Raw genomic sequence first — 26,317 nt, 5'->3', positions numbered from 1 at the left:
TTGCTTTTCTCACTGTTGCTGTAACATTTATCACAACTTCAGCTGTTCTTCAGACAGGCTCAGATATGGCCCCTCAGGTTTCCCTTAAAATAATACAAAGGGGCGCCTGGGTGGCTCAATCGGTTAAGCTTTTGGCTTTTTGATCTTGGCTCAGGTCATGATCTCATGGTTTGCCAAGTTCGAGCCCCTGCCTCGGGCTCTATGCTGGCAGTGCGGACCCTGCTTGGGATTCTCTCTCCCTCTCTCTCTGACCCTCCCACACGCGCTCTCTCTCTCTCTCAAAATAAATAAATAAACTTTTAAAAACTTAGGAAAAAACCACTTGCCAGAGAGTTTTGGTAGGTTGGGGAAAGAGTCACACAACCAAGTCCAGATGGTGTGGAACAGCAAGAATTAATGGTCTGAACTGAAGTGAGCCATGATTTAAAATTTTACTAAATCATTATCAGTTCTTCTAAGAAGTCAAAACGATTAATATGAAGATCTCAAATTAAGGATTTATTCTGAAGTGATTCTAAAGCTGGCACAGAATAATAGGTCTTAGGCCATTACATAATTTTCAAGTGGAAGGATGGAAATAATCAGAGCCTACACTCATAGCTGAAGCATCACTAAAATTATTCTGATGGGACACAAAACAGGTACGACCTGTTTTACAGCTCTGGGATAAAGGCATTTTTGTTTAAATAATACTTGGCCAAAAAATTTTAAAAAGAAGAAAAACTATAGGGGAGAGGGACAAAGGATACAACGAACAAAGGCGACACAGGGAGTCAATGGTCTGAATTGAGCTGGAATATTCTGGCAGGGCAGCAAAAGGTTTGTCCAGAGCAAAGTCAAGGCCAGGCCGATGGAGGAACACTGGTCTGCAGGACCCAGCCCTCCCAACACTGGCTTCTGCCCGGGATGCTGTCACTCTGTGGGGCCCTATGTGTCCCCTGGAGTCCCATCCACACCTGCCCCGTCTCTTACCATCCTCTTTGGTCCGAGTGAAGATCTGCTCACTTCTGACGCCGTCCCCCGCACGGGTGAAGGCCAGCACCTGGATGCTGTAGTTGGTATATTTCTCCAGCCCGTCCAGCTCTAGGGAAGGCTGCGTCGTGGTGACGTTTTTAATCTCGCCCAGCTCTGGAGGACAAGAGAACAGGATCCGGTGACTGGCTGTGGGCGTGCCGTGCTCACTGGCCAGCCCTGGGGCTCCCCCTCTAGCTGCCACACCCTGAGATGGCTCAGAGGGACCGTGCACAGCCTGCACACGGCACCGATACTCATTCATGTGCAACTACCACGGAACACGGCAGAACATCAGTCTGGAAAACGGAGCAGGTCACTCCAAGTGTTACCACCCAACCCGACGGCCGGGGCCAGCAGCCAATCAAGCGTGCCCCCCACACTCAACCCGGGGAGCTTGGGGCTGTACAGGGCTCACTCTGCTAAGTTTATTTACTTATTTTGAGAGAGACAGACACAGCACGAGTTGGGGAGGGGCAGAGAAAGAGGGACAGAGAGAGAGAGATTCCCAAGCAGGCTTTGTGCTGCCAGCGCAGAGCCTGATGTAGGTCTCGAACCCATGAAACCGCAAGATCATGACCTGAGCCGAAACCAAGAGCTGGATGCTAAACGGACCCAGCCACCCAGGCGCCCCCTGCAGGTGCATTTCTAACTGCTCATCAAAAAACTTCTGTAAGTCAGGGGCGCTTGGGTGCTCAATCTGTTAAGCATCTGACTCTTGGTTTCGGCTCAGGCCCTGATCTCACGGTTTCTGAGATCGAATCCCCACATCAGGCTCCGTGCTGACAGTGCAGGACCTGCTTGAGAATTCTCTCTCTCCCTCTCTCTCTCAAAATAAATAAAGTTAAAAAATACATTAAAAAAAACTTCTGCAAGTCGAGTTTTGTCTTTTGTTTAACAAACAAACAAATCGTACTTTAATGTACATGTATTTTTAAGTACCTAACTTCTCAGGTGTCTGAACTGAGATGAGGTGGCTCAGGAAACGGCTCCTCTTCCCTGGAGTGAACCCCCGCCGCTGCCCCCCACCCCCCGAGCTTCTTTGCCAAAGTGACACGCTGATGTGTCAGAAACTTGGCGTCAGCTAAAAATGCTTCATTTTCTGGAGTGGGATCAGCTAATAATACTCAGAGAGGGAACGTTTTGCTCTCCCTTCTTAGGCGTATCAGACAGGGCAATTTGAGAAAACTTACAATGATGTGTTAAGTACCTCCACGGGTGTTCTAGGTTCTGAAATGAGCCACCTACGGAGCAGCTGGTGCAGGAGAGAGAGGCTTGAGGACCACTCACCCCCGGGCACAGCCAGCTGTGGAGGATGGGCACTGCCTGCGAGCCTGGGCCCCCCAGTTACTAAGAGGACTGGCAGAGCACAGGTCCAGGAGGGACTGTTCGTTGGGTGGCTGGCCGTAGCCAAGGCCACCTGTGCACCTGTGCTTACAGTCGACAAGCAGTAGGACCCACTTACGGGCCAGCGCTGTTCTGGCTTCAGATGCTAACTCATTTAGCCAGCACACCAATCCTGTTATTGGCCTGCATGTTACAGGCGAGGAAACCACAGCAGGGAGGTACCTTGCCTAAGGTCACGGAGCCTAGCAGAGCGGCCGAGAGCATGGGCCGTGGAGCCACAGTGCACGGCCTCAGGTCCACAGACCATGGTCTCCGTGCTCTGCGGTGGTCACTCAGTGAAAAACATCATGTCGGTCAGATTATTGAGCTCTCCACCAGCGTGGATTTCTCTTCCCGCCCTCCTGTCCTTCTCACACGTTGCACAGAAGGCCACCTAGTAATTAACAGCCACGTATTCTGTGATTATGAAGACCACAGAGTGTCTTCTTGTCTCTTTGGTGTTTGTCACCAAAGGATCAAGGTTGAGCTGGACATAGGAGAAAAGCTGAATCTAAAATAGTCATGGGGTGGCCAAGGCTTGTCACGCACGTGCTGGGGCCTTTGCATGGGGGGAGGGCTGTGGGGGATGTGAGGGATGTTGGGTCACAGACCCAGCTGCAGACCTGGATAGGAGCCAGAGGCCCGTCACCGCCTTGAGCAGACTGTGGGCCAGCTCTCCGGCAGGACGCTTTCCTGGGGGAGAAAGTGGGCAAGGAAGGGGGTCCCCAGGAGGGGTCTTTGGCCGGGTGTCTTCTGGGGAGGTCAGCAGTGTATGCAGACCTTTTGGGGCCACGATTTGGAAGCCTCAAGAGATGGCTTACAAAGGTAAAAAGATACTTGCTCGTGTGTGGGGTCGCTGCACATTCAGAGAGTGGACAACTGTCAGGCCAGAAGGGTGAGGAAGTCTCCCCCCGAAGGAAGGTTCTGCCTGGCGACCACCATGGCTCTTCGTACTGTCCTATGCACTTGCAACGTTCATTTTCCTAAACATATCTAATAGGGGTCAGTAGGATGAGGATAAACACTTCAATGCTAATGGGAAAAACATTAAGTATAGATGTCATCAAGATCTTTTCAGATTTAGGAATTTCTATGCTGTGCCAAAGATCTCTCTCTCTCTCTCTGTCTCACACACACACACACACACACACACACGCACACCAGGAAAATGGGGTTTCACAGGGCTGCGTGCCAGCAGCCAGTTATGAGACCTTGTCTAAATTATTTAACCTCTGGGGTCTCTGGGTTTTTCCTTTTGTTTTTTTGCAACTGTTATCTTTAAGAAGGACCCGGGAGTCTCTCCCTGGTGGAGAAAGTAGGCTGCAGGCATTTGCGGCGAGAGACAGAGGTGCTGATTCATCAGTGCGGCTCCTGGATGAGAGACAGTGATGGGGAAGAGGGCGGCTAAGAAGGAAAAGGTGGAGGGGGTCGCCCCCATCTTTTTCAAGCAATAGTTAAAACAGAAGAATTCCATCTGCTCAAGAAGCATGAGACAGAGCAGAATGAACACTTGGATGTTTACTCGTATTGGGGTTCATACTGCTTTGAGGAACTGATTTATTCATGAACCAGGAATGTGACTGCGGTCAGAACCCCAGTTCAAGATCACCCCCCAGACCTTCCTAATATGTGCCACACGTGCACCTCACTCTCGCTGCCCCAAGGGGAAGGGCATGGTCCTGCCTGGCAGACACTTGATCTTTAGTGGATCTGCAGGAACTAAGGAGGACAATTATGACAAAAAGCCCAATCAAAACGGCATGCTTCATTTGCCATTCTTTTGAGCCCTTGTGCTTTTTTTTATGGCTTAAGGAGGATTTCTATCATCTACCTTTCACAGCCTCAGTAAGGTTATTAAAAAACAAACAGGAACTGAAGAATAACGCTCAGGTGAAATCATGACTAAAATAACATGAAATAAATACATGAAATGAATTTAGAGGTATCATTTCTACTCTAACATTTTTTTCACTTTCTGTTGGAAAACAAACTGTTTTATGTATCGATGCCCTCCCTCGTTCTCAAAGGTTTTAAGACAAAAAACGGGGGTGGGAATAACGTTTCTGAAGTGCCGTGAACTGGCCCACCATCGACGCTAACAGCCGGATGGCACCTAAATGCCACCTCGCTTCAGAATCCACTGTGCTGTCTTGGGGAAAGACGGAAGAGACGACAAGCGGTTCGGATTCAGACGGAAACGGGACTTCGGCGTGCACAAGTTTTCTAGCAATCTCAGTGAACGGCTTTGTGAGGTCTTGCAAAGTATTGAGCTTTCAGATGATAAGACACTCGGAAATTTCACCAACGTGGTGTGTGGCTCGCCTGTCCTATCAGATATATTAACCAGCTTTATCTGATCACGTTAACAATAACAAATGCTTTTCTGATGTACATATTTGAAAGTATTCGGGGCAGTTGCTAATCACAGTGGTAGTGACAACCTGCGTCTCCCAGTCTGCGAGTGTGTGTGCCTATGAGTGTGTAGATATATGTGTGAGGCTGCGTGTGAGTCTGTGTGCGTGAGTGTGGGGGGTGCGTGCGAGTGTGGCTGTGGGGTGTGGGTGAGTGGGTCCAGTCCTTTACACAGTCACGATGTCTCACGTCCGTGGGAGCCTCGGGCTGCAGCCTGAGAAGTTTTTGCAGAAGTATCAGTGATCCCGTGGAATCACCTGCTAATTCATAAATGTCACTTCTTTAAGCAGCAGGTAAGGAGTGAGTGTTCGTAGCAGGTTTATGTCTCTAAGGGTTTCTTTCTCATCTTTCGGAGATTAAGTGTAGAACTCCTACATTAGGCATTAAGCACATCGCTTTGATCTGAATACCGTGAGCCAACGTATCTTTAGGAACCGTATGCATTTCTAAGCAGTCTTTACTTAAAGCCTTTCATGTTTTTGAATATTCAAGTATTTAACGCTTAGAAGCGTCAAGTCAAAAGAACCCTCTTCACCACATTACGCTTCGTAGAGCTAAGGTGTTAATAGGCAATATTAGCGAATAGGAGCGATGTGTGAAAATACGGATGAGTCGTCACCACCGGGTTCTGGAAAACATTTCCAACAGGAAGAACAACAAAATCATTTCGGTGTCACGTTGCCTTTAGGGGAGTGCGCTCAGGGGTTCTAGCTTCACGTCATTCAAGAGGAGGACGAGAAACCAGAACAAGAATATACGATGATATAGTATGACACTGTGTCAACAAAATAGTTGCTTTTTACAAATATTTTTGCCCTACACTTTACCTCTATGGGATTTTAAAAGAGCTCTTTTGGGGGACAAGAGGGTGAAGTTGTCAAAGAATCATTTACGTAGTTCTGTCCCGCTGTGGAGGTTGGCTGTGCATTACCGGGCTTGTGGTTCTATGCCCACTAGATTCTTCTGGGCTCACTGGTCTAGCACGAGGCCAGCACAGAGTAGATACTCAGTGTGCCTGCCTCGGATGGAGCAGGTGAATCCTTACTGAGTGCTGAGAAGCAGGTCTGATGAAGACATAAATAACTAAGGCTCCCCAAACTGCTATTTACTTAGCTTATTTATTAACATGTCTTCCTTCCTGTACTGTGGCATCAATATTAGAGCCCCCTGCGCCCTCTGAGGCCCTGTGTGCTCTGTTTAACTGGGTGGGGACAGCCACCTGCTTGGCAGAGCAGACTCGAGATATATCTGGGGGCTCTGGCTGTGTTTGCCCAAACTCAGAGGCAAGCATGCACCAGGAGGCCACATGCAGTCAGAGGGGTTCAAAGAAGCCCCACACAAGGGGAGAGGCACCCCCCTGCCCTGGGACGGGAGGTGCAGGAGGAGGCTGAGACTGGACTGAAGGGGAGGGTGGGAGCGTGGGCCACACGGTCTTGGGATGCAGGCCTTAGTAGCTTCCCCGTGAGGGCTGTGGTACGGGTGTGTGTCTATCCCGCTCACGGAGAGGCGCTCAGTCTGGTTCAGCGACACCCACCCTCTGAAAGCAGGCACACCGAGAGGTACTCTCCCCAAGAAAGTTCTGGGCCCAACCTCGTCTCTATCTGAGCAGGCTCTCATTCAGAGTCTTGCCCAAACCAACAGAAGGATTTTGTCCTGTAACTTGGAAGAAAAATAAAAACAAACGCAGAGAAACAAGAAGAACGACAGAAGAGAAACGGGAGGTGGGGAAGGGGAAGGGGAAAAAGACAGAAGGAGGTTTGGGATTAAATGGCTCCTCGTGAGGAATATTCCGGCATTCCTCCCGAGCCCTCTCCTGGGTCAGCTACAGGCACTTAAGAAGTTTCCCTGCTGAGCTCTATTGGGAATTTGGAAGAGGTCAGCCTTTTAGGATACACGTCACATAGAACTTTCTAGATACAAATCAACATCTTGGTGCTGCTTGTGGAGGCGGGGGCTTGGCATAGATACTCATCTAGGAAAATGCATCCGTGCCCAGAGTTCCCAGATGCCACCCACTCCGTTACCTCACATCACTTTTTGAGGATACATGATGTTTTAAACAGCTGTGCACACCTGTGAGAGCATAAGAGGAGAGGCAAGAACAGGACGACAGGGGGAAAGCGGACTGTGTCCCCTGATAAAGACGGGCCCTCCGTAGCCTGTATCCCACATTAGGAGGAGGGCCTGCTAATCCCAGCACACATCCTTTGGGGGCAAACTCAACAGCTCTTCTAGCCCTCTTACCTCCGTCCATCAGGTTGGCCCAGTAAATGACTCTGAACCCCTGGAGAATTCCATTCAAGGCTTCCTTGGAAAGTGTGGACCAGGATATTGATATGCTTTCTGGTGATGTTGCTATGGCTTGGACATTTTCAGGGGGGTAACTGGGCACTGAAATTAAACAATTAGAATCTGTAACAACCGTGGGAGGTTTAACTGGCAGAGCAATACCGAATAAGCAACATTAGTTTAACACTGCAATGTGCAAGGAAAAGAAAAACTTCGCACTCAGTCCACAAAATTAAGGAAAAAAAAAAACCCCCGAGTACCACTACCCTATGCAAATATTATAACTCCGTAAAATGTAAAATATGAGTTTATGTAAAATAATATGAGTCTATGTCCTAACATACTTCCATAGTCTCCCTTTCTGAGTTAATTGCTTCACTTTGAAGGAGGCTGGACTGGGACTGGGGAATGGGGAACGCTTCTGATATTACTGCATGAGTAAAACACCATAGCTTGTCCGATTTATTTCCCCATCACTCTTGTAAGTGACCCTCTGTATTTAGCTGCATCTGGCATGTAAATTGGAAGCCTAGCTATTGGCAAGTGCTACAGTGCAGACATACAGCCATATAGCTTATTCACTGTCCCCCTCCCCCCAGGCCAGCCTCCCCTTTCAAAAGTATAGTATTTTGTCAGAGGATAGAGGGAGAATGGATTAAGACAGAGGCCGGAAGGATGTCTGAGGTCTTGTTTTCTTCACATTGAGTTTATGCAAAGCTTAGGCTGGGAGAAGGGACAAAGTATCAACAGAAACACACACATCGGTGCACCATGAGCATTGAAGTGAAAACCAAAAGGCATACGTAGCCATGATTGCAAAGACCATGGAGTCGGAGAGAAAAATCCCAGTTTTAGGGTTCCTGGTTTTGTAAGACTTCTCTCCCTGTAAAAATGGTCGGAAGTTATGGATGCAAGTCCCCAGCGTGCGAAGTTGTCGCCTTAAAAATCTACACTTAGTGTGACAATGAACCCCATGCCTTATCTCTGCCCCTAACCTTGGGCCTCTGGACACCGTTCTCTATTGCTTTTCCAGCACGACTGGAAGGCATGGGAGAAGGGTGAAGTAACTCCTCATGGTCACTAGGGGGTGCTTGGTCACCGTGAGATTTGCTCCAGGACCCTGCTCATTCCTTTCTCTGGTGCAGAGTGGTTGAAAATAGAAAGCAATCCAAAATAATAATAATATAATAATAATAATAATAATAATAATAATAATAATATAAGAAGAAGAAGAAAAATAAGAAAAGAAAGAAAGAAAAATCCCCTTTAACATTGATTTGGAAGAAATTCTTAGAAAATCAGATTTCTACATCCTAGTCGGTCCTAGGGAGAGCCTTGGATGCACTCGGGAAAAGCCCAATTCTCCTGCTTGGAATGATGGAGATGCTGGAGATGCTGGAGAGGAACAGATTTGGGCTCTGCAGTCAAGGGTGAGACCCAGTCCCTGCAGCTGGTGAGTGAATTAAGGCAAGTTTCCCTGGAACCCCCAGTCCCCGGCCCGGGCCTGGCACCTTTGTCACGGCAGAGCCAGCAGGAGCCAGGCTGTCGGGGGCCAGAGTGGCCACCAGACCAGAGCAGACGCTTGAGGAAGGAAAGGCCCGAGCGGCCGCCTCCAGAACCTACCATCCTCGAGGGTGGTGGTGATGATTTCCTGAGAAGAAGGTCCCGTCCCGGCCCGGTTGCAGGCCTGCACTACCAGGCCGTACTGGGTGAACTTATTGAGGTTGTCCAGGGTGTAAATCTCACTGTCTCCAGTGGTGTCGATACTGATAATGTTGAATTGGAAGTTGCCCCCGGTGCTGTACTCGCGGTAACCTATCTGGTAGCCACGGATAATCCCATTTTGCAAATGTTTCTTGGGAGCCTGAAGAGGAGAAGAAAAGAACGCACTAAGGAAAACTTGAGAAGGACAGGAGGGAAGCCCGCACCCACCCGCCTCTTAGGGAAGCGGAATACAGTCGGACGGCCATGGTGATGAAGGTAGGAGGTGTCCTAACAGGAGTCGAGACAGGGATGTTTGCAGTGAGCTCATGCGCAGCTGCCTTTGGCCGCGTACTCCTCCTCGGGGGTCGGAAACACCACGTACGCATGTGGTGCCCCAGGTCCACCAGCCATCCCACGGGGACACCAATCTTCACACCTTCACCCAGCAAAATCTACTGAGTAAGAGCTGCTCTGACAGGGAGCGGAAATGATTTTTTGTTTTATTTTATTAAAAAAATTTGTTTGAATGTTTATTTATTTTTGAGAGAGAGAGAGAGAGAGAGAGAGAGAGAGCAGGGGAGGGGCAGAGAGAGAGGGAGACACAGAATCTGAAGCAGGCTCCAGGCTCTGAGCTGTCATCACAGAGCCTGACGTGGGGCTCCAACTCACAAACCGTGAGATCGTGACCTGAGCCAGAGTCGAACCCCTAACCGACTGAGCCCCCTAGGTGCCCCCAGAAATGAGTTTTTAAAACAAGGTCCCTGCCCTCGTGGAGCTTCCACTTTAATGGAATGTTCCAGAATAAAGGTGTTTCCAGCTGAGAGCTGCATGTGAAGGGGGTCCACCAATGACAAGAAGGCAGACTTCTTTCCTTAAGGCACAAATCGTTTTGGAATCATTTCATGGGGATGTAACCTGGGCAGGGGTGAGGCTATAGTTGGCTAGTCTCTGCTAACGACAGAGGGTCTGCTGAGTTGAAGACAGAACATGTTAGCCAACATCTTGGATTTTTAAAAGAAGCCAAACTCTTTACAATTATAAGAGCAACACAACGGTGATTTTTCAGGGAGGTTTTGCAGACTTTCAGGCAGTCAAGAGATACTTACTTGTGTGCAAGTGTACATATATGAGTATTTGTATTATGTCTGCGTGTGCATTATGTGTGAGCACAAGTGTGTATGTGAGTGTATGTGCAAGCGTGTATGTGTATTTGTGCTATGTCTGTGTGTGAGTACATGTGTGTTTGCATACGAGTGTGTGCAACTGTGTATGTGTGCATAGTTGTGTTTTGTCTGGTGTGCGTGTGAGTATCTGTGTGTCTGTATTTCACTACAAACCGTGGGCTTAGAGCCCTCAGGAGCATGAGGACTTTCTCTGTCCCCCAAGTGCTGACAATCCAATTGGAGAGAGGGAGTAAACACTTAGGAAACCAGAGAGACTCTCAAGTGTCGAGTGTCCGGCCCTGGATGCGAAGGCCAGCAGGCGTCCAGAAAGCGGTGAACTCGGAGCGGTTGGAAGGGGCCATTCCCCGTGGACTTGGAAGGGTGGCCAGGGCTCGGGCCTGGGAGGTGAGGACATACTGCCAGATGCCTGCAGAAAGCGGCTGGGAGAGGCAGGGTGGCCGCACAGGGCAGCCAGGAATGGTGGCTAGGGAGCAGATGGGGCGGGGCTGGCTGGTGAGCTAGTCCTTCATCAAGGGCAAAGCGCGAGGCAGCAGCATCCACACAGGCAGAAGGAGGTTCTGGGCAGCATTAATGAATTTCAGCAAATATTGATGAATTGCCTAATAGGCACCCTCCCAGTGGGATTAGATACCACCGGTTACGTTGGAGTGTTAGTCTGAGCTATAGAGGAGCAGTAAAATCACATCTTTTAAAGCAAGTTTCCTCATATTTGGTTTTCTTGGATTGCAGCTGTCTTCCTCAACAAGCAGTCTGATTTCAGGCGAATACGTAGATCGGATAGAGATCGACGAAACAGGCATGTAAACCAGTGCGTTCATAGTCAAGTCGGCACCATTGGATCCTGACGCGAGATCTTTTTTATAAGCACAGCTCTATGCAATCTTGTTTTTCCAGTGATGAGCTATGACTTTTCACTTTGTATGAAATCGGATCAAAAGATTTTAGATTTTGAGAATTTGATGACATGGAAATTGTTTTACCACAACCCCTGAGTGGCATTTATATCATTTCATTAATTAATGAAATTAATTTCCCTGCAAGAGTCATCTCTAAGTCAAATTTAAAACAGGTATATCTTTTATTTCATGTAGTTTTTAAATGTTAAATACAGCATGGGGCGTCTGGGTGGTTCAGTTGGTTAAATGTCTGACTTCGGCTCAGGTCATGATCTCACGGCTCGTGAGTTAGAGCCCCGCGTTGGGCTCTGTGCAGAGAGTTCGGAGCCTGGAGCCTGCTTCTGGTTCTGGGTCTCCCTTTCTCTCTCTGCTCCTTCCCTGCTCATGCTCTGTCTCTCTCTCTCTGTCTCTCAAAAATAAATAAGCATTAAAACATTTTTAATGTTAAATATAGTGACCCAAATATAAATGATATATCTTTTTTAAGATTAGGTTTAGACTCATTAAATATTCTAATTTTTCAAGTGACTCACTGTGTAGGTTTAAGACCCCCTCAGACACTAGGTCAGGATCCCAATACGGTGGTTACGCATCGGATCAAGAAGCGAGAGAAGGGAATAGAGGCAATTTCCATCAGAATACGTTTACACAGCGCGGCAACCAATTTAGCTAAACCTTCCAGGGTAGAGGAACCTGCTTGCTGACTTTTAGCTCCTTGGGTTTGGGAGATTAATCATGCCTGTGATCTGGCTGCATGGGTAGGGTGGAGAAATCTTCCTTTTTTTCCCTCCCATGGGTAAGAATACATTCTAACTAGCATAATTATGCTAGACATTTTTAAATCAAAGAAACATTTAACAAATCACACGAAGAGAAAGCATTGCTTGCATGCGCAAAAACGAGACAAAATTCTAACTATATCAGGCAGGGTTTATGTTTTATCATTATTTTGTAGGCTGAGCAGTCAGATTTCAACTCAGGGATGTGTTTACATGAAAGAAATCCTTGGAAACACTGAAAAACTCTTACCTTTTTACAAATCCATAGAAACAGGATTTTTGTACATTCAGTATAGGAAATGTTAGGGACTGTGGTGCGCATTCCAAAGTGTTTTGAAAGTGACCCTGGAGATTCTCTCTGATTTGAATGGGCAACAGGCCAGTGGGGACAGGGGGTGTGGAACAGTGGTGGCCCCTGAATCCATTTGTCTGGCAATGAGCTTCACATCATCCCAAGGCAAGTTAGTACAGAATACCCTTTACTTTCAAGTTTGTTTGCAATGATGCTTTAAACATCTGAGCCTTGGAGCATGTGTTGACCTGGGATAAAGGTAGATGTATGTAAAGAAGAAATCCTAATGTGGAAGATGGTTTCAGAACCATCAACCAGTTTGATGTTAAATAGCATCAAATTGTGATCGAAAAAAAATGTTTTCATTTGTTTAATGAAACTAAATGAATGGAGTTAACAGTGGAAGAAAGGAAAAAGAGGAAACCAGGTAGAGATCTTGAATCTGGGTTGCAGGTTACTGAAGAAGGCAAATTTCCTAAGAAACCACTTCGATCATGCCCCTTCTCTCCAAATCTCAGCTGTACCTGTAGTTGAGATTTAACAAGGATGTTCCTGGACGTTCCCTGATGACCTAGGGTTCTCTCGGGCTGCTGAACAAGCACGGAAGTTCTAGCTCTCTTGCATTTTCCCATCTCATGAGCCTCTCCCCACTGCTCCCCCGCATCAGAGACTACTCCTCTCCCTCCTCTGTCAAAACCCAACTCATTCTCCAGCTCATCGTTTTCCTTCGACTGCCTCCATCCACGTTCTCTCTCCTTCAGCCTCTTGTTCTCTCTCCTTCAGCCATCGGCTCAGCAAGAACTGATCACTTCCATCCCCTCCTGCGGCCACCGGTCCGTATCGAATGTTGGTTTCCAAGGACTTGAATGCAAGCTCCAAGCGCACAAGGATTCTCACAAGCATGCCTGAAATCTCACCCACTCACTCGTCTAAAACGGAACTTCAGCACAGGCGACATTCTCAGAAAATGTTACGGGAGATGCAGAAGAGAAGGGTTTTGAGCACAGATGAGGCTCAACAAAAGTGACGGGTAGGAATGACCTCCGTTGCAGGTTTATAATCTGACTGGGTCCAGGGCTAATGGGAAAGGCTTAAAGATGGACGAGATGCCCGGAATCAGGAATCACGATACAGGCCCGATCAGAGGCCTGGATGAGCCAGTACGGAAGAAGGTCTCAGGAGCACCGTGCAACTGAGATTCAAGCTGAGAGCTGGCTTCCACGTGGTCACTTAGTGTGGCAGCTCACGCATCAGGATGAGAGATCCAGGCAGGATTTGGAAGGGTCCGGCTTCATTTTCCAGGCCCCGTTAAAGCAGCAAATAGCATTCAAAGAACCAACTTATTTGGACAAAGTGATCTTTTTATTTTCCTTCTTAAAACAGGTATTCCAGAAAGTTTGCTCACTTCCTTAGCCAGCTGATGGGCTACATGTTTTCATAATAAGGATCACTTGAGGCGCCTGGGTGGCTCAGTTGGTTAAGCGGCTGATTTCAGCTCAGGTCATGATTTCACGGTCCATGGGTTTGAGCCCCGCGTTGGGCTCTCTGCACTCAGAGCCTGGAGCTCCCTTTCTCTCTCTGCTCTTCCCCCACTTGTGTTTTGTGTTTTTTTCTCTTTCTCTTTCTCTCAAAAACAAACAAATAAATAAATAAGAACATTAAAAAATATACAATAAGGATCACTTAAGGCAGACCCACAGGTTTAGAGCAAACCTCACCTGCCAACCAGTCCTCTTAATACATATTAAAGGAAGATTCTGGAGAGTAAGTGAACGGAAAAATGAAGACAAAAAGAACAAAGGAAGGAAGTCTAAAGTGGAGGAGGGCCCCCTTCACTCTATATTGTAGAATTCAACATTCTGAGTCCCTTTCCGCACTGGAAGATGTCGTTATTTACAGACGGCTCTGATTTATGGGGGGTTCTGTTCCTACCTTCTCTCAAACCCCTCAGAGTGTGCTACAGTTCCACGAGAAGCCCTTCTCTATTCACTATGGCGTTTCTCACGTAGGGGTTAATTATTTTTCCACGTTGAATACTACTCTTCCTTTCATCTGCCTTTGGATCCAGTAATGAGCCCGGTTTCTTCCCATGTGCCTCATTTATCTGCCATCTGGGGTACTCTGTCCCCTTTCTGGCCCTGGCATTTTCTTCCTCCTTTAGTCTCCCTAAACAGCCTTCTTTCATCCTTCTAGGCGCCCTTTCTCCAGCCTCCGATCCCCCCCTGCCAACCCCCACTTCCTTTAAGAAACTGTCTCTTTTGATCTCCATGACAACAGTAGCACCTTGTCAATGGATCTGTGTGGTTTTGCAAGTGCCAGTATTTTATGCATTCATCCAAATCAGCCTGGGAGCCGCAGTGGCAGATGTAGAGGTCTTTAAAAAGTTGGTAAAAACAGGGATGTGCAAATGCTCACAGCACCATCAAGGACGTGAGTGATGAGAACAGGCATCTCTTCTTTAGAAAAGCACTAGCCGGGGCCTGTTTCTGGCACGCTCCCCTCCCCCTTCCCACCACAGGTGAATGGACTCTGCTCACTGCCAGGATTCACCTGCCGGCCAACCATGAGAGCTAAAACCTCTACCGCAGACTTCTGCATTCCAGGAACACCACATTGCTCAGGCATGTTGAGTAACTCAGGGGAAAAATGAATCGCAAATTTTCCTTTTAGATTGCTCCAAATTCACTTAAAATGAAACCTGTCCTCATATCCCTTTATTACAGGGGTGGCGGTCTGTCTTTTCTCATGTTCGTTCACGTTATCCCTCCAGCCCCCTTCCCTGCTCCCCACCATAAATAGCAGCTACTCAGTAAGCTTGCGCAGTGAACGGATGCATTAAATAGAGCAGTACGGGCTGGTGCCTCTCCCATACAAGTGGACACCTGCAAGTGAATCCGTGATTAAAGCAGAGCACTGTGCTTGTGGTGCCCAAGGTTGGCACTGGGTAGCATGGAAGGGAAAAGAGAGAGATGCCTTTTCCCATTGTGGGCAAAAAGGTTCCCGAGAAGGAACACTTCACCTGAGCCTAGAGGAAGACCAGCCGTTGCTGGAATGCAGTCGACCTTCCCTGCTGCACCCAGGCGAGATCACAAGAGATGACCCCGGAAGGAATACCTCCGAGGGACCCTTCAGGAGGGATCTGTGATGACTGTGGGGGTGGGGATGTCTGGAGTGGGAGAAAGCTAGGGAATCCCCTCTGAATCAGAAACCCGCTGAGGGGTAGAGGTGGTGATCTGTGTTTTCACAAGCCCTTCAGGGCATCCTGATGTATGCTCAAGCCTGAGAACCACTGTTGTTGTCTTGGGGAGTCTTTACAGAGTTGAATATTGGCCTTGCTTGGGATGGACAATGTAGTTAAACAACCACTGATTCCTCAAATTTCAGGTCACTAATAACCCATTTTCCTGGTCTCTCTGTGGAACCAAAGGGAACACGAGCAAATAATGACTGTCAGACCTTCACAGTCCCGTGAGTGGCACAGCGGGGAAGGGGCTCTGCTTCACATGCGGCCTCAGTTGGAGGGGGACCACGCCTTGCTGCATAGACCCCTGGCTGAGCGGCCGCTCTGAGTAAATGGACGGTGGGTTTTGAGGAAGCAATGTCCAAGAGAAGAGGTCTGCCCCTTGTCTCTGTCTGCACAAAATACAGTGTCCACGCCGTGTGTCTCCTATGAGGGATACACATGGCCACGTGACGCCCTCCCCAAAAGTTACTGTCATCCAGTGGTCAGGACAGAATGAAGGGTCACATGTTGTGAAATACAAAGTGGACATGTGATCTGCCCATGAGATGTGCTTTGGAACACAGAAGCTATTCAGTTCAGGGCTGAGAAATTGACAGCGAATGACAGAACTCTGAAATACACACAGTATTGGGAGGCCAGGAACTCTGACTTGTAGCTGGTAGTTACTATTCCAGTCAGATTTGGCAGCTAGGGAAGAGGCAGGGGCCAAGCGTATGCGCAGGCTTGGAAAACACATGTAGAATTTTAGAAACAGGCTCTTACAATTTTATGGGATCAAATTGAGGTTAACTATTGCATAACAGGACTTCATTTATTTATTTTCTAAAGTGTGGGGTGGCTCTCATTTCATTCATTCATTCACTCAGTCATTCATTCATCCAGCCAATAAACATTTGTTGAATCGCTCCTCTTGCTGGGTCCCCTCCCTTTTCGGAATGTCACTGTCCCTGCCATCTGATAACCACACACAGCATTTCTCACCAGCCAGAGAGGCTTATCCAACGGTTTCTACCAAAGACCTAACAAAGGAATTCACAGCACATACGCAGACCCTACTTGATTTTATATGTACTGGCTCTGAGAGCTGGTCTCCAGAATATCCCACATTTAATGTCAGCGCCTCTAGATGTCTAGATGTTTCTGAGAAACAGAGTTGGCCAGAAGAGCCAACAGAGATGACTCACAGTGTCCCAGAGTCTGCGAGTGGAGTCTGTTGGAGAGAAATGGCATGGAGAATGAAGGTGCCCAGGTTCATACGAGGGAATGAGCAGGGATAGAGTGGGGAGGGGTGCAGGAGACATCTCCGTTGGCCACAAGGGATGTAGCCAGGGCCCAGCCAAGAAAGAATGAACCTGGACACTGTGATGTTTGGGGAGACAGGTCCCACCTGAGTGTCTAGACATCGTGCAGGCAATGGGGATGTAGAGGGAAAGGAGTTTTGGTTAGGATGTCGAAAGAGAGCGTGTACCAGTTTGTGAACATAGGGCTGGGACCCCAACTATTTAGCAACACCTGAGTCATCTCAAAGGGCTTGGCTCCTCCTATGCAGACTAGAGGGTGACAACCTGGGCTACCTCCCCTGTAGGTAATGGGAGCCCTTGGGGATGGTAGGGTGGCCAAGGAGATCTGGGGGCACAGTTGGTCCAGATCTGCTAAGCAAGTGCAAAAGGCAGTGTTTTCAAAGGTATTAGTGTCTTCGTAGAGAAATGGCCTGCCTCAACCATACGAAGAGTTGCTTCTGTCACAGTTTTTGTAACTTTTGCTATGTATTTTCTATCCAGAAGAACCAAAGAAGATCCAAACTTCAGAAGGAAGTCCTTCAGTGCTTTAAATCTTGGTTCAAAGAGCCAAGTGACAGGAAGCTTATTTGTGATGTGTTCCAATTGCATACGGCTGCTTCCCAGGCGTTGCCTTCTTCAGTAAAGCACGGTTGACAAACTATGGTCGAGGGGCCAGGTCTCTTTGGGTATTTCTTCTATGTGGCCCTTAGCTAAGAACGTATACACTTTTTACATTTTTACATGGCTGCAAAATTGAAAGGAGGGAGAATGTTTTGTGGCGTGTGAAAATTATGTGAGCTTCAAAGGTCAGTATGTCTAAGTAAAGTTTTACTGGAACTTGGATGCACTCATTTGGCTGTCTGCTTCTGCCCTCCAGTGGCAGAGCTAAATGGTTAAGACAGAGGCTATAGGACTCACAAGGCTGCAAGTATTTACTCTTTGGCCCTTGACAGAAATGGCATACAGACCCCTGTGGGACACAATGCTGTGGACTGAATCAACGTGCAGGGTAGAATTCATGGGTTGCGCTGGGGTTGGAGGCGGGGAGGGGATGGGAGGTGAGCAATGGTGTGAGGAGACGCACCTCTGTGACAGGAGGGTCTGAGAGGGGCCAGGGTTTGGGCTGAGTGTTTGATGGGAGTCAGTCCTCCTTCTTGCGGGGATGGCAAAGTTCTAACTGGGGTCCTATGGGAAGAGCAGCAGTGCCTGCATCAACAGTGGACTTTCGATCATGGATTTAGTATCGACCATCTACTCTTTATGTCATGGTTGAAGCATACGGCCCATTGCTTCCACAGAGCTATTAAACTTGGCTTCTTATTTGTGCTTTGGTAATGAGAGGCATTGGCCTCAACTGAAGGACCTATGGGCATGAACACTCACGAATGTAATGGAGGAGAAGTGTTGAGTGTTCAATAGGATAGTCTCCCCTGCCAGGAACACGCTATCCTGGACATGGGACCCCCAAGGGACCAGTCTGGTTCTCAGATGGGGGATGAGGCCAACACATGCCCAAACGCAAAGAGAGCCACAGGTCCTGTGTTGACCCTGGAGTGACCCTGCACATTCTATACCTCATACTTTCCTTCCTTGGGGATTCTGACTTCCAGAAGTCAATAATATGCCTCCTGAATTCTTCTGTTATGTACATAAAAACAGGGCTTATTTTCAACTTTAGATGGTTAACTTCCAGAAAAAACACAAAAAAATGATAATATATCTTTAAAAGATAGAATTGTTTCATTGCCCATATTTCTGTGATTACTCAAAGCACATAGCATTTTTATTTTACATCTCAACTTAAACTTTTCAAAAGCATGTGCTAACGGGAGGAATCCATCACAAGAATTGAAAGAACGTAAAACTAGTTTTCAAAGAGATTTCTACAAAGAGGAGCTGGCTTTAAAAAAAAATTATACGAGATAGAGTTGATTGGTTACATCTTACTGCATTTAGTTAAATGCATTTGTAGTGGTGAAATGAATCTGAAAACATACATTGTGTTTTTCTGTTTGCTTTCATGTTATCCTGAACATAGAATGTGGAAACTGGATACAGGACAGTCTCCTACAGCAATTGGCTCATGCTGTCCTGGCCAGAGTTCTTCCTGAAACAGACCACAAAGAACTATGTCCAGCCTGGTTTTAAATGATAAAAGCAGCATCATATTTCTTCCTTTGCCTTAAGAGACATGTCTAGGACATTACATTGCCTGTGCAATTCTTGGTCGGACATGTGTTCCTTTATTTGTTTGATTTTTTCATTCTAACATAGGTGCCCCATTTATTAACTTAACTACCTTATTTGATTTCTCTGATAAGATGAGAAATGTCATCAGCAAGATGGCTTAATGACTGCTCTCCAGGAAAATCAGGCAAATAAAATGGTGTATCTTCATTCACTCACTTGATGGGTGCCAATTGGTTTTATGATGGTTAGAACCATACTCACTGTAGCTTGATCTGACTTGTTCTCTGTTAAAAGCAGAGTTAGTATTTTATGAGAACCAGTAAAACTAAACACGAGGCAATCTTATGAATATTTTTCTTAAAGTTACTACCTAGTCATTCATTATTAGATTATTTAAAATAAAATTTTTATTTATTTGTTGTTGCTGTTGTTTTTTGTTTTGGTTTTGCTTTGTGTTTTGTTTTGTTTTGTTTTGTTTTTGGTAAGGCAAATTTCACAATATTTATATTTACTGGGATGTATTGTTAGCAGAATGGGCTGTGCTACCCAGAGCCACCTGGGGGCCAGCATCCTGCATAGGGATCAAAATTGAGGCTGTCATTCAAGGGTTCAACCTGCATATTCTAAAGTGTCATCATGTCTTTTATCCTCTCTGTTATCAAGTCAGTACTGACAGATGAGTAGGGAAGATAATACTTACAAACATGTCCATTCGTTTATGATAAAATAAGAAAAAACTCTCTGAATGGAACTATTGTAAAGGGTTTGAGTTTCAGCAAAGACAAAGTAAGTTGCTGGAGGTCATTTTTATTAGGTGTGGTCATGGGAGTAATACGTGATTTTCCTGAAGTCTAATCTATTACTTTTTAAATGATATCCAAGTATTCTTATTATATGCAATTTACTTGTAGAGACATTTAACTTATGTTAATCCTCCTTGATGCATGATGAAATGTCGTCAAGTGATATTTTTGCATATACTCTTAATTTTTCACTAGAAGTAGTATATATTCATACACATATGTCCCTGTAAAATTTCATAGCTAAAATTATGCATAGTGTACTTAATAGGAAATTAAGTAATTTTTAATATTATTCACTCATAAGCAATTTTTATCCTAATGTCCCATCTTAGTTATTTTATTTTATTTTTTTTTAGAGACAGAAATAGAGAGCATGGGTGGGGGAAAGGGGCAGAGGGAGAGAGACGGAATCTTAAACAGGCCCCATGCTCAGCAAGGAGTCTGACACGAGGCTCGATCTCCTGACTCTGGGATCATGACCTAAGCCAAAATCAAGAGTCAGACGCTCAACCGACTGAGCCACTCAGGTGCTCCCCACCTTTTCTCCCCTAATGTCCCACCTTTACAACCTAATTCACTTGTAAAATATGATGTTGCTGTGTTAGACAAAGAAAGACCTGTAGCTGGTCATCAATAAATGTCCAGAATGTTCTTTTAGCTCTAACTTTGTGATTGTTATCATTATTCTTATTTGCATTTTTGATAGTGTTCTCTATGAAGCCAAAAAAACCATCTCTGCCTCCTAACACTCTTCGCTAGCAGTTTATCACCTAACATCTTTGAAACAGAACAACGAAAGTGCCTCTGACGTCTTGTATTGGGTCATGTTCATCCAGCCTCAGTGTGAAACTTATAGAACAAGCCATCTGAAAGGATTGCCAGCTGGTGAATGGAGATGGCCTTGATCCTAGTCCTTAGTCCAAGCTCAACTTGTGTCCTGTCAGGGTCAATTAACTGGAGCCGTACAATGGGATGTCCCTCCTATGCTGAGTTCCAGCCAATCTCTCCAGCATGCCTGGTGTCAGACCTGGACCCACACTCCTGGCCACTAAGCAGCCTTTGGGAAGCTGGCCAGCATCTTTTTGCTGCACTTGGGGGCTGGGAACCAAGAGACTTGCCTGCTTAGGTTGGGAGGTCAGCCAGGACCCTTGGGCAGTCTGGATCAAGGCTCTCTCTGGGACAGAGAACTAGGGTCAGTGGTGAAGGCCAATCACACAGCTAAACCAGGAAGGCTAACCCAAGGGGTAGATGGAGAGAGATGCCAAATACCTGCCAAATGAAGCAAATAAGCAATGGATGGGGTTGTTAAAGGGATTTGTGTATGTTATGCATGTACAAAAAAGTAAGATGTGAACACAGTAAAAAAAAAAAAAAGGTTTCCAAAAACAAGGTACTTCCTCTTGATATGAATATTTTAACATGAATGCAAGCAATAGAAATTGTTCATGTGTTCATTTAACACATATTTAAATATAATTCTACGGGGGATACAGTGAACAAACAAAAACAAGACAAGATATGCCCTCTATCCTCCCAGAGCGACTCAACTTTAAGAAGCTGAGAGAGAATACTCCTAGGCTATGTGGATGCCCAAAAGGTTTTTAAATCAGCTTGGATTTTTCTTCTCTTACTATAGGGGAAAGAGCCTGGCTTGTTAATATGAGAAGGGCTGATAGTTACTTAAATATTTGTAACACATGTTGGTCATCGGGATTTTTAATAAAGCTGCTGTAAATCCAACTCTAGAACAAATTAAGAAATGTAAATTCTGTAATTTTTCATAGCCTGAGGATTAAAGTGAGAAGCAAGAAATGAAGTAAAATTAATTTCAAGGCAACCCTTTTCAATTTCAACTGATGTTGGAAAAAGGGGTGTTGACTTACTGGTCCAGTTACGCTAAGGTTCAAGTTTACAGTTGGAAAGAAAGAGGGAGAAGGTAAAAGTTACATTTTTCTTCTCTCCTCTAACACTAATGTCGGGTAAAATTTATAACATGAGGTTGGAAGGAACAGGACAAGAAACTAATATTTGTTGAACTTCACTTGGGCCCAAGCTGCAATCTTGGCATTTCAAGTACCTTAGCTTTTCGGTTGCTTAGAAACCAGTTGGAAAAGCTGTGTGAGGGTCCTCAAGCAGATAGTCCGCAGCCCTCGGATTTTGGGCAAATCCCTTTAACGTCAGGAGTTTGTACAAAACCTGACGTACTCGGTACACAGATCTAATGGCATAATGTATGCAAAATTGAACACAATGCCTGGTAGAGAGCAAGTGCTTCAGGGATCCCAGCCAGGGAACACTGTTCTAGAAGGCTGTCTTTTCCAACACAGCAAGCCATTTCCTGGGTAGGGGGATTTAGATGCAGGAGTCAAGGGGAACCTGCCATTTATTAAATCATTATGATGAAAGTCACTGGCAAGAAGGCAGTTCTGTTTTTAAATGACGAGCTAAGCCATTTTCTCATTGGAAGAGCTCATCTCAGAAACATACGATAGATAGATTGCAGTGGTGCTTTAATCGGTGGGAATTACTGGGGATTGTGTAGATGTGGTGTTTGGTTAAAAGCATTCTTCAGCTTACTGAAATTTAACCCCCTAAATACGCGATGTTCATATTTTATGGAAATCAGGTGTCTCTTTTCCAACATTGTTCATTCTAAATGAAATCCAGCCAGAGGGGTGGACACCGAAGGGGCAAGAAAAGTGGCCAAGTCATTCTCAGGGACCTCTCTGGAGTCATCAGTTTGACAGCTGTTTTTAGCACGGCAATATTGAAACAGCTGAAAATTCCGTAGTTTCCGGATGGCCTGCGGCTCTAAACGGACTTCTCGTTTTAAACAAAAGGAAATATTTACGTCAATAGGAAAAACAAAAAAAACAAAAAACCTCTGCCTTAAATTGTGTCCTCTGGAGAAGTGGTTTTTTTTTTTTTAATTTTTTTTTCAACATTTTTATTTATTTTTGGGACAGAGAGAGACAGAGCATGAACGGGGGAGGGGCGGAGAGAGAGGGAGACACAGAATCGGAAACAGGCTCCAGGCTCCGAGCCATCAGCCCAGAGCCCGACGCGGGGCTCGAACTCACGGACCGCGAGATCGTGACCTGGCTGAAGTCGGACGCTTAACCGACTGCGCCACCCAGGCGCCCCTGGAGAAGTGTTTTAAAATACCTGTGATAGTTAAATATTCCAGAGGCTTAAGGTTTTCTGTTATAAGCACATGCAAATAGCGGGCAATCAAACTGTCCTGCATTTGCAATAAAATGGAATCCGTGGATTCTAAGACTGGCAAGAAGAGAAGGTGATGGGCACTTTCAAAAGAGACTTGTTCCGTCGGTATTTTGACACTTAGGGACACGGACTGAAACCGCAGTTTTCTGACAAACCAAAGAATTCTCCTTTAAGTTTTATGATTTTGCAGGTCCTTTATCAAATCTTTTATCAATAATTGGTAGCTTTACATATTTGTTCTGATTTTAAGGAATGCCAGCAAAAACATGCAGTAAATTGTATTTGCTTCTGCAGACCCTTCTGTTCTTTAAAGGGTTGAGGGGGGAGCCAGAGCTAGAAAGTGAACCTTTAGTATCATTTATTTTTATTTATTTAGAACCACTGATGTTACCTCTAGAGTTGCTGCCAAGGTGCTGCTCAGCATTTTTATTTAATTCCAAATACGTAAAAGTATTAAAAGCCCGATTTAATATGGCCCTGGTTCTCGGACATCTGCCTGAAGGCTGACATTTGATGTGACGTGCAAAGGGCCATTTCCTCTGACACCTAACACAAAATTTGTGAACCATTACGGCCACTCAGTTTTCAATAAATTACAGGAGAAGCCCATTGGCCGTCCGTCTGCCCCACAGAGCAGGGCTCACATCTTTGGGTGTCCTCCCACGGTAGGCTCGGGAGAACCTCACTGTAGCATGGGTTAGACCCTCATGATAGTACAGCCTGAGGCTCGGATTTCCTCATAGCTAGGGTGCCTTCTCCACGGCAGGTGCTGAACGATGGAAGGCTTCAGAGGCCATTGTGATATGGAACATCTATGCTATGGACCTCATCATTCTCAGCTCACAGATGTCCTCCGCCAATCATTTGTTCATTCACTCATTCATGCATGCCAAGGTGCCAGTCACTGGGGACCGAAGATGGATGAGACACTCCCTGACCTTCAGGAGCTCACAGAACAACAGAACATAGAACAGAACGTAGAACCCGTGTGATGGGGGTCTCACTGAGCTGTCACCAAGAGTGAGGGTGGCACTGACGCTCCGATAATTAATTCCACTTCGGAGATGCACACATCTTCACAGAGAGTCAAGTCAGAGGGACCGAGCAGGCAGAAGGGGGAACGTTACAAACGGTGTTGGCCATGACCGGCAAGGAGGAGGCAGAGGCCAGCTGTGGGCACGTTAAGGGACCATTGTCACTGGAGGAAAGCAGGGTGACAGCCTGCAGCCAGTGCTGAGTGGCCTGGCGAGCCCTATGGGTAGACCATTCAGTCGGCCCTGGGGAAACTTCACCAGACTTGAAAATTTTAAAATTTGACTTTTCTTTGGTGAAAGACATGGCTGGATAAAAAAGAAAGCCGTGTTGTTTATTTTGTTCAACAGAAGGGGCATGTCACAGAAGCACTGCTTACACAGTAATTAAATGAACTTAGTCTCCAGCTCCAGTGTTAAAGAAAGGCTGCCAAAGTGCCCCCGACCTTTAAGAGGTCGAGAGCCTAAAATGGCTGCTTTCCCACCAAAGCCCCAGGGCTATTCTCTCCTCTGTCTTCTCTCCACTGAGCTCACCTTCTACTTCCGTGAGCTGTCCCGTGACCCTGAATGAGTGTCCAGCCCAGTCCTCTCACAACTTGGGGGATTTCTATCCCGCTGACTGGCACGGGGCTCCCTCTCTGGGGAAATGTGATTTCTCTTTCTTTCTTTACTTCCTTCTCTCTTCCCTTTTCTGATCAGTCTCCGTACACAAGATATAAATCTGGGACTTTTACACCATAATAACATCAAGGCATATTTTCTGCAATGTATCATCCTTTACATATACTTTGGGTTGCAGATAAAAGCACAATTTAGTTGAATCGGGGACGCACTTCCATTACATAATCAGGCCAACAGGAAATGCCAAGCCAGCGAACAGCAGCCCTTACCTCGTTCGGTCTGTTAAGTCACCTGTGCACCTGTCCGCGTGCTGACGGGCCACACAACGTCGGCCCGCTGCTCCGAGGCAAAACACTGAACCATGCATTACGACCGGCTCATGACCTAATGGAAGCAAGGCTTTCTTCTGAGAGCCCACAACATGGTCATTCTTTTGACACTAACAAGAAACGTAACTGCAATTTACCGACTTTGGCTTTTTTTTTCCTTCTAGAGACAGAAAGCAACGCCCTTTAAAGTCTCAAAAGTTTCCATTTTTCGGTGTACGAGCTCTGTGGACAGACACCTTTCTCATGAGGGACCAGAACGCTTTAGGGACCACAGGAATAGCTGGTGTTTTCCGGTGGCAAAGTGTGAGATGCTGCAGGGCCAGTGGAGGAAGCCTCACAGAGCCTTTGAGCCCGAGTGAGTCAGCATTCCGTCTGTAGCGTGGCTGGGATGCAGACAGGGTTACGGCTTGCTGAGTGCCTTTTATTACACAGTGTGTGATGCTCGCAGCTGGCGGATGTGCTCACAGAGACAAACACCACCCCCGTCCCACGCTGCTTGGACTGCACTGTCCGTCCGGCTAAACGGTCCTGGCTTGCTGTCCTCTGGAGCCACAGCACTGGCTAGGGGATGTAAGAGCTCGCCGCAGGAGGGCTTGTGGCCTTAAAGTGTGTCAACACCACCATGACAACGAGGATCCTTTTGTGTTATGGACGCAGCTCACTTTTCTAAGGAGCTGGGACCGGAAGGGCAACAGCAACAGCAGGTGTGATGAGTTAGGTCTTCCCGGGTTTCAGGGGCGAGCCCCTTAAGGACCCCGCTGTGGTTGTCGACTTCTCCTCTGAGATGGAACGCAGGGAGGGAAACCAGAGCCGGAAGAGCCAGTGCCACTTACACAAGTTTGGCTCCGGCAAGAATATTCTGGATAATAGGGATTGGACCTACAGTCATCAATGAATGGTAAGAGCACATCGAGGGGTGACTAATCCCCTAGACAGTTTCCCCCACCACGTTAGTGACGTCGGGCAGTGCACCCAAGGGGGTGCTTGTGACCGGCTTGTTCCAGGACATTCACCAACTCCGCTTCCTCCGCCAACAGCTTTGCTAGGAAAAAACATGCCAGCCGGACGAAATTGTGCCGAGTGGGCAGCTGTTCAGTTTGTCGCTCAAGCTGTGTCTCCCCGCGACCGGCTGACCAGCGGCCGGTCCGCACCTGTGGCCACGTGCGGTCACTGCTGCCTAGGATGGCACCTGGCTCCCTGAGGGGACGTGACGGGCACTGTCCGGGACACCGCGAGCTGGTGGAACAGTGCCGGCAGGGGTCCATTCCACCAGCTCAGTGGCCTTTGTGCCAGTCTCTGATGTGCCGCTGGGAGAAAAGCCACTAGAAAGAGCGCCCCGCCCCACCGGACAGAAATGAGACGCGCTGGCCACATCTGTTTCACTCTTTGTGTGGAGACCAGCTCTTAGGACTCCATCAAATTCCACGCATGGAAACAAGGCAAAACGACCTCGCTCTTTGTGGGTACAGAATCGGCCGCACGAGTGTTCAACATGGGGATACGCACATTCGATTTCAAGAAAAGGGTGGTTAATCTCATTTCGCAAAACAAAAGTTGTACGAAATGTGAGTGCCTCAGCATCCTACCATTTAACACGAGTGAAGGGCACACCCCGCGCAAAAAGCGTCAGGAATGCAAGTG

The 26,317-nt window shown here is 46.8% G+C and overlaps 1 protein-coding gene across 1 annotated transcript in view; it reads right to left on the bottom strand.

The window, feature by feature from the left end:
- DSCAM (DS cell adhesion molecule) overlaps nucleotides 1-26,317 on the bottom strand; it is a gene marked incomplete at its 5' end in the record, with an annotated part of 763,637 nt that overhangs the window by 91,444 nt on the left and 645,876 nt on the right. The window contains 3 exons of the mRNA XM_043595968.1: nucleotides 973-1,128; nucleotides 7,054-7,200; nucleotides 8,722-8,962. Coding sequence (XP_043451903.1) covers nucleotides 973-1,128; nucleotides 7,054-7,200; nucleotides 8,722-8,962 — 544 coding nt within the window. The remainder of the gene's footprint in view (nucleotides 1-972; nucleotides 1,129-7,053; nucleotides 7,201-8,721; nucleotides 8,963-26,317) is intronic.

The sequence above is a fragment of the Prionailurus bengalensis genome, chromosome C2 (genome assembly GCF_016509475.1).
Source record: "Prionailurus bengalensis isolate Pbe53 chromosome C2, Fcat_Pben_1.1_paternal_pri, whole genome shotgun sequence".
NCBI classification, from domain to species: domain Eukaryota; kingdom Metazoa; phylum Chordata; class Mammalia; order Carnivora; family Felidae; genus Prionailurus; species Prionailurus bengalensis.
This window is presented reverse-complemented; position numbering and strand designations above follow the sequence as displayed.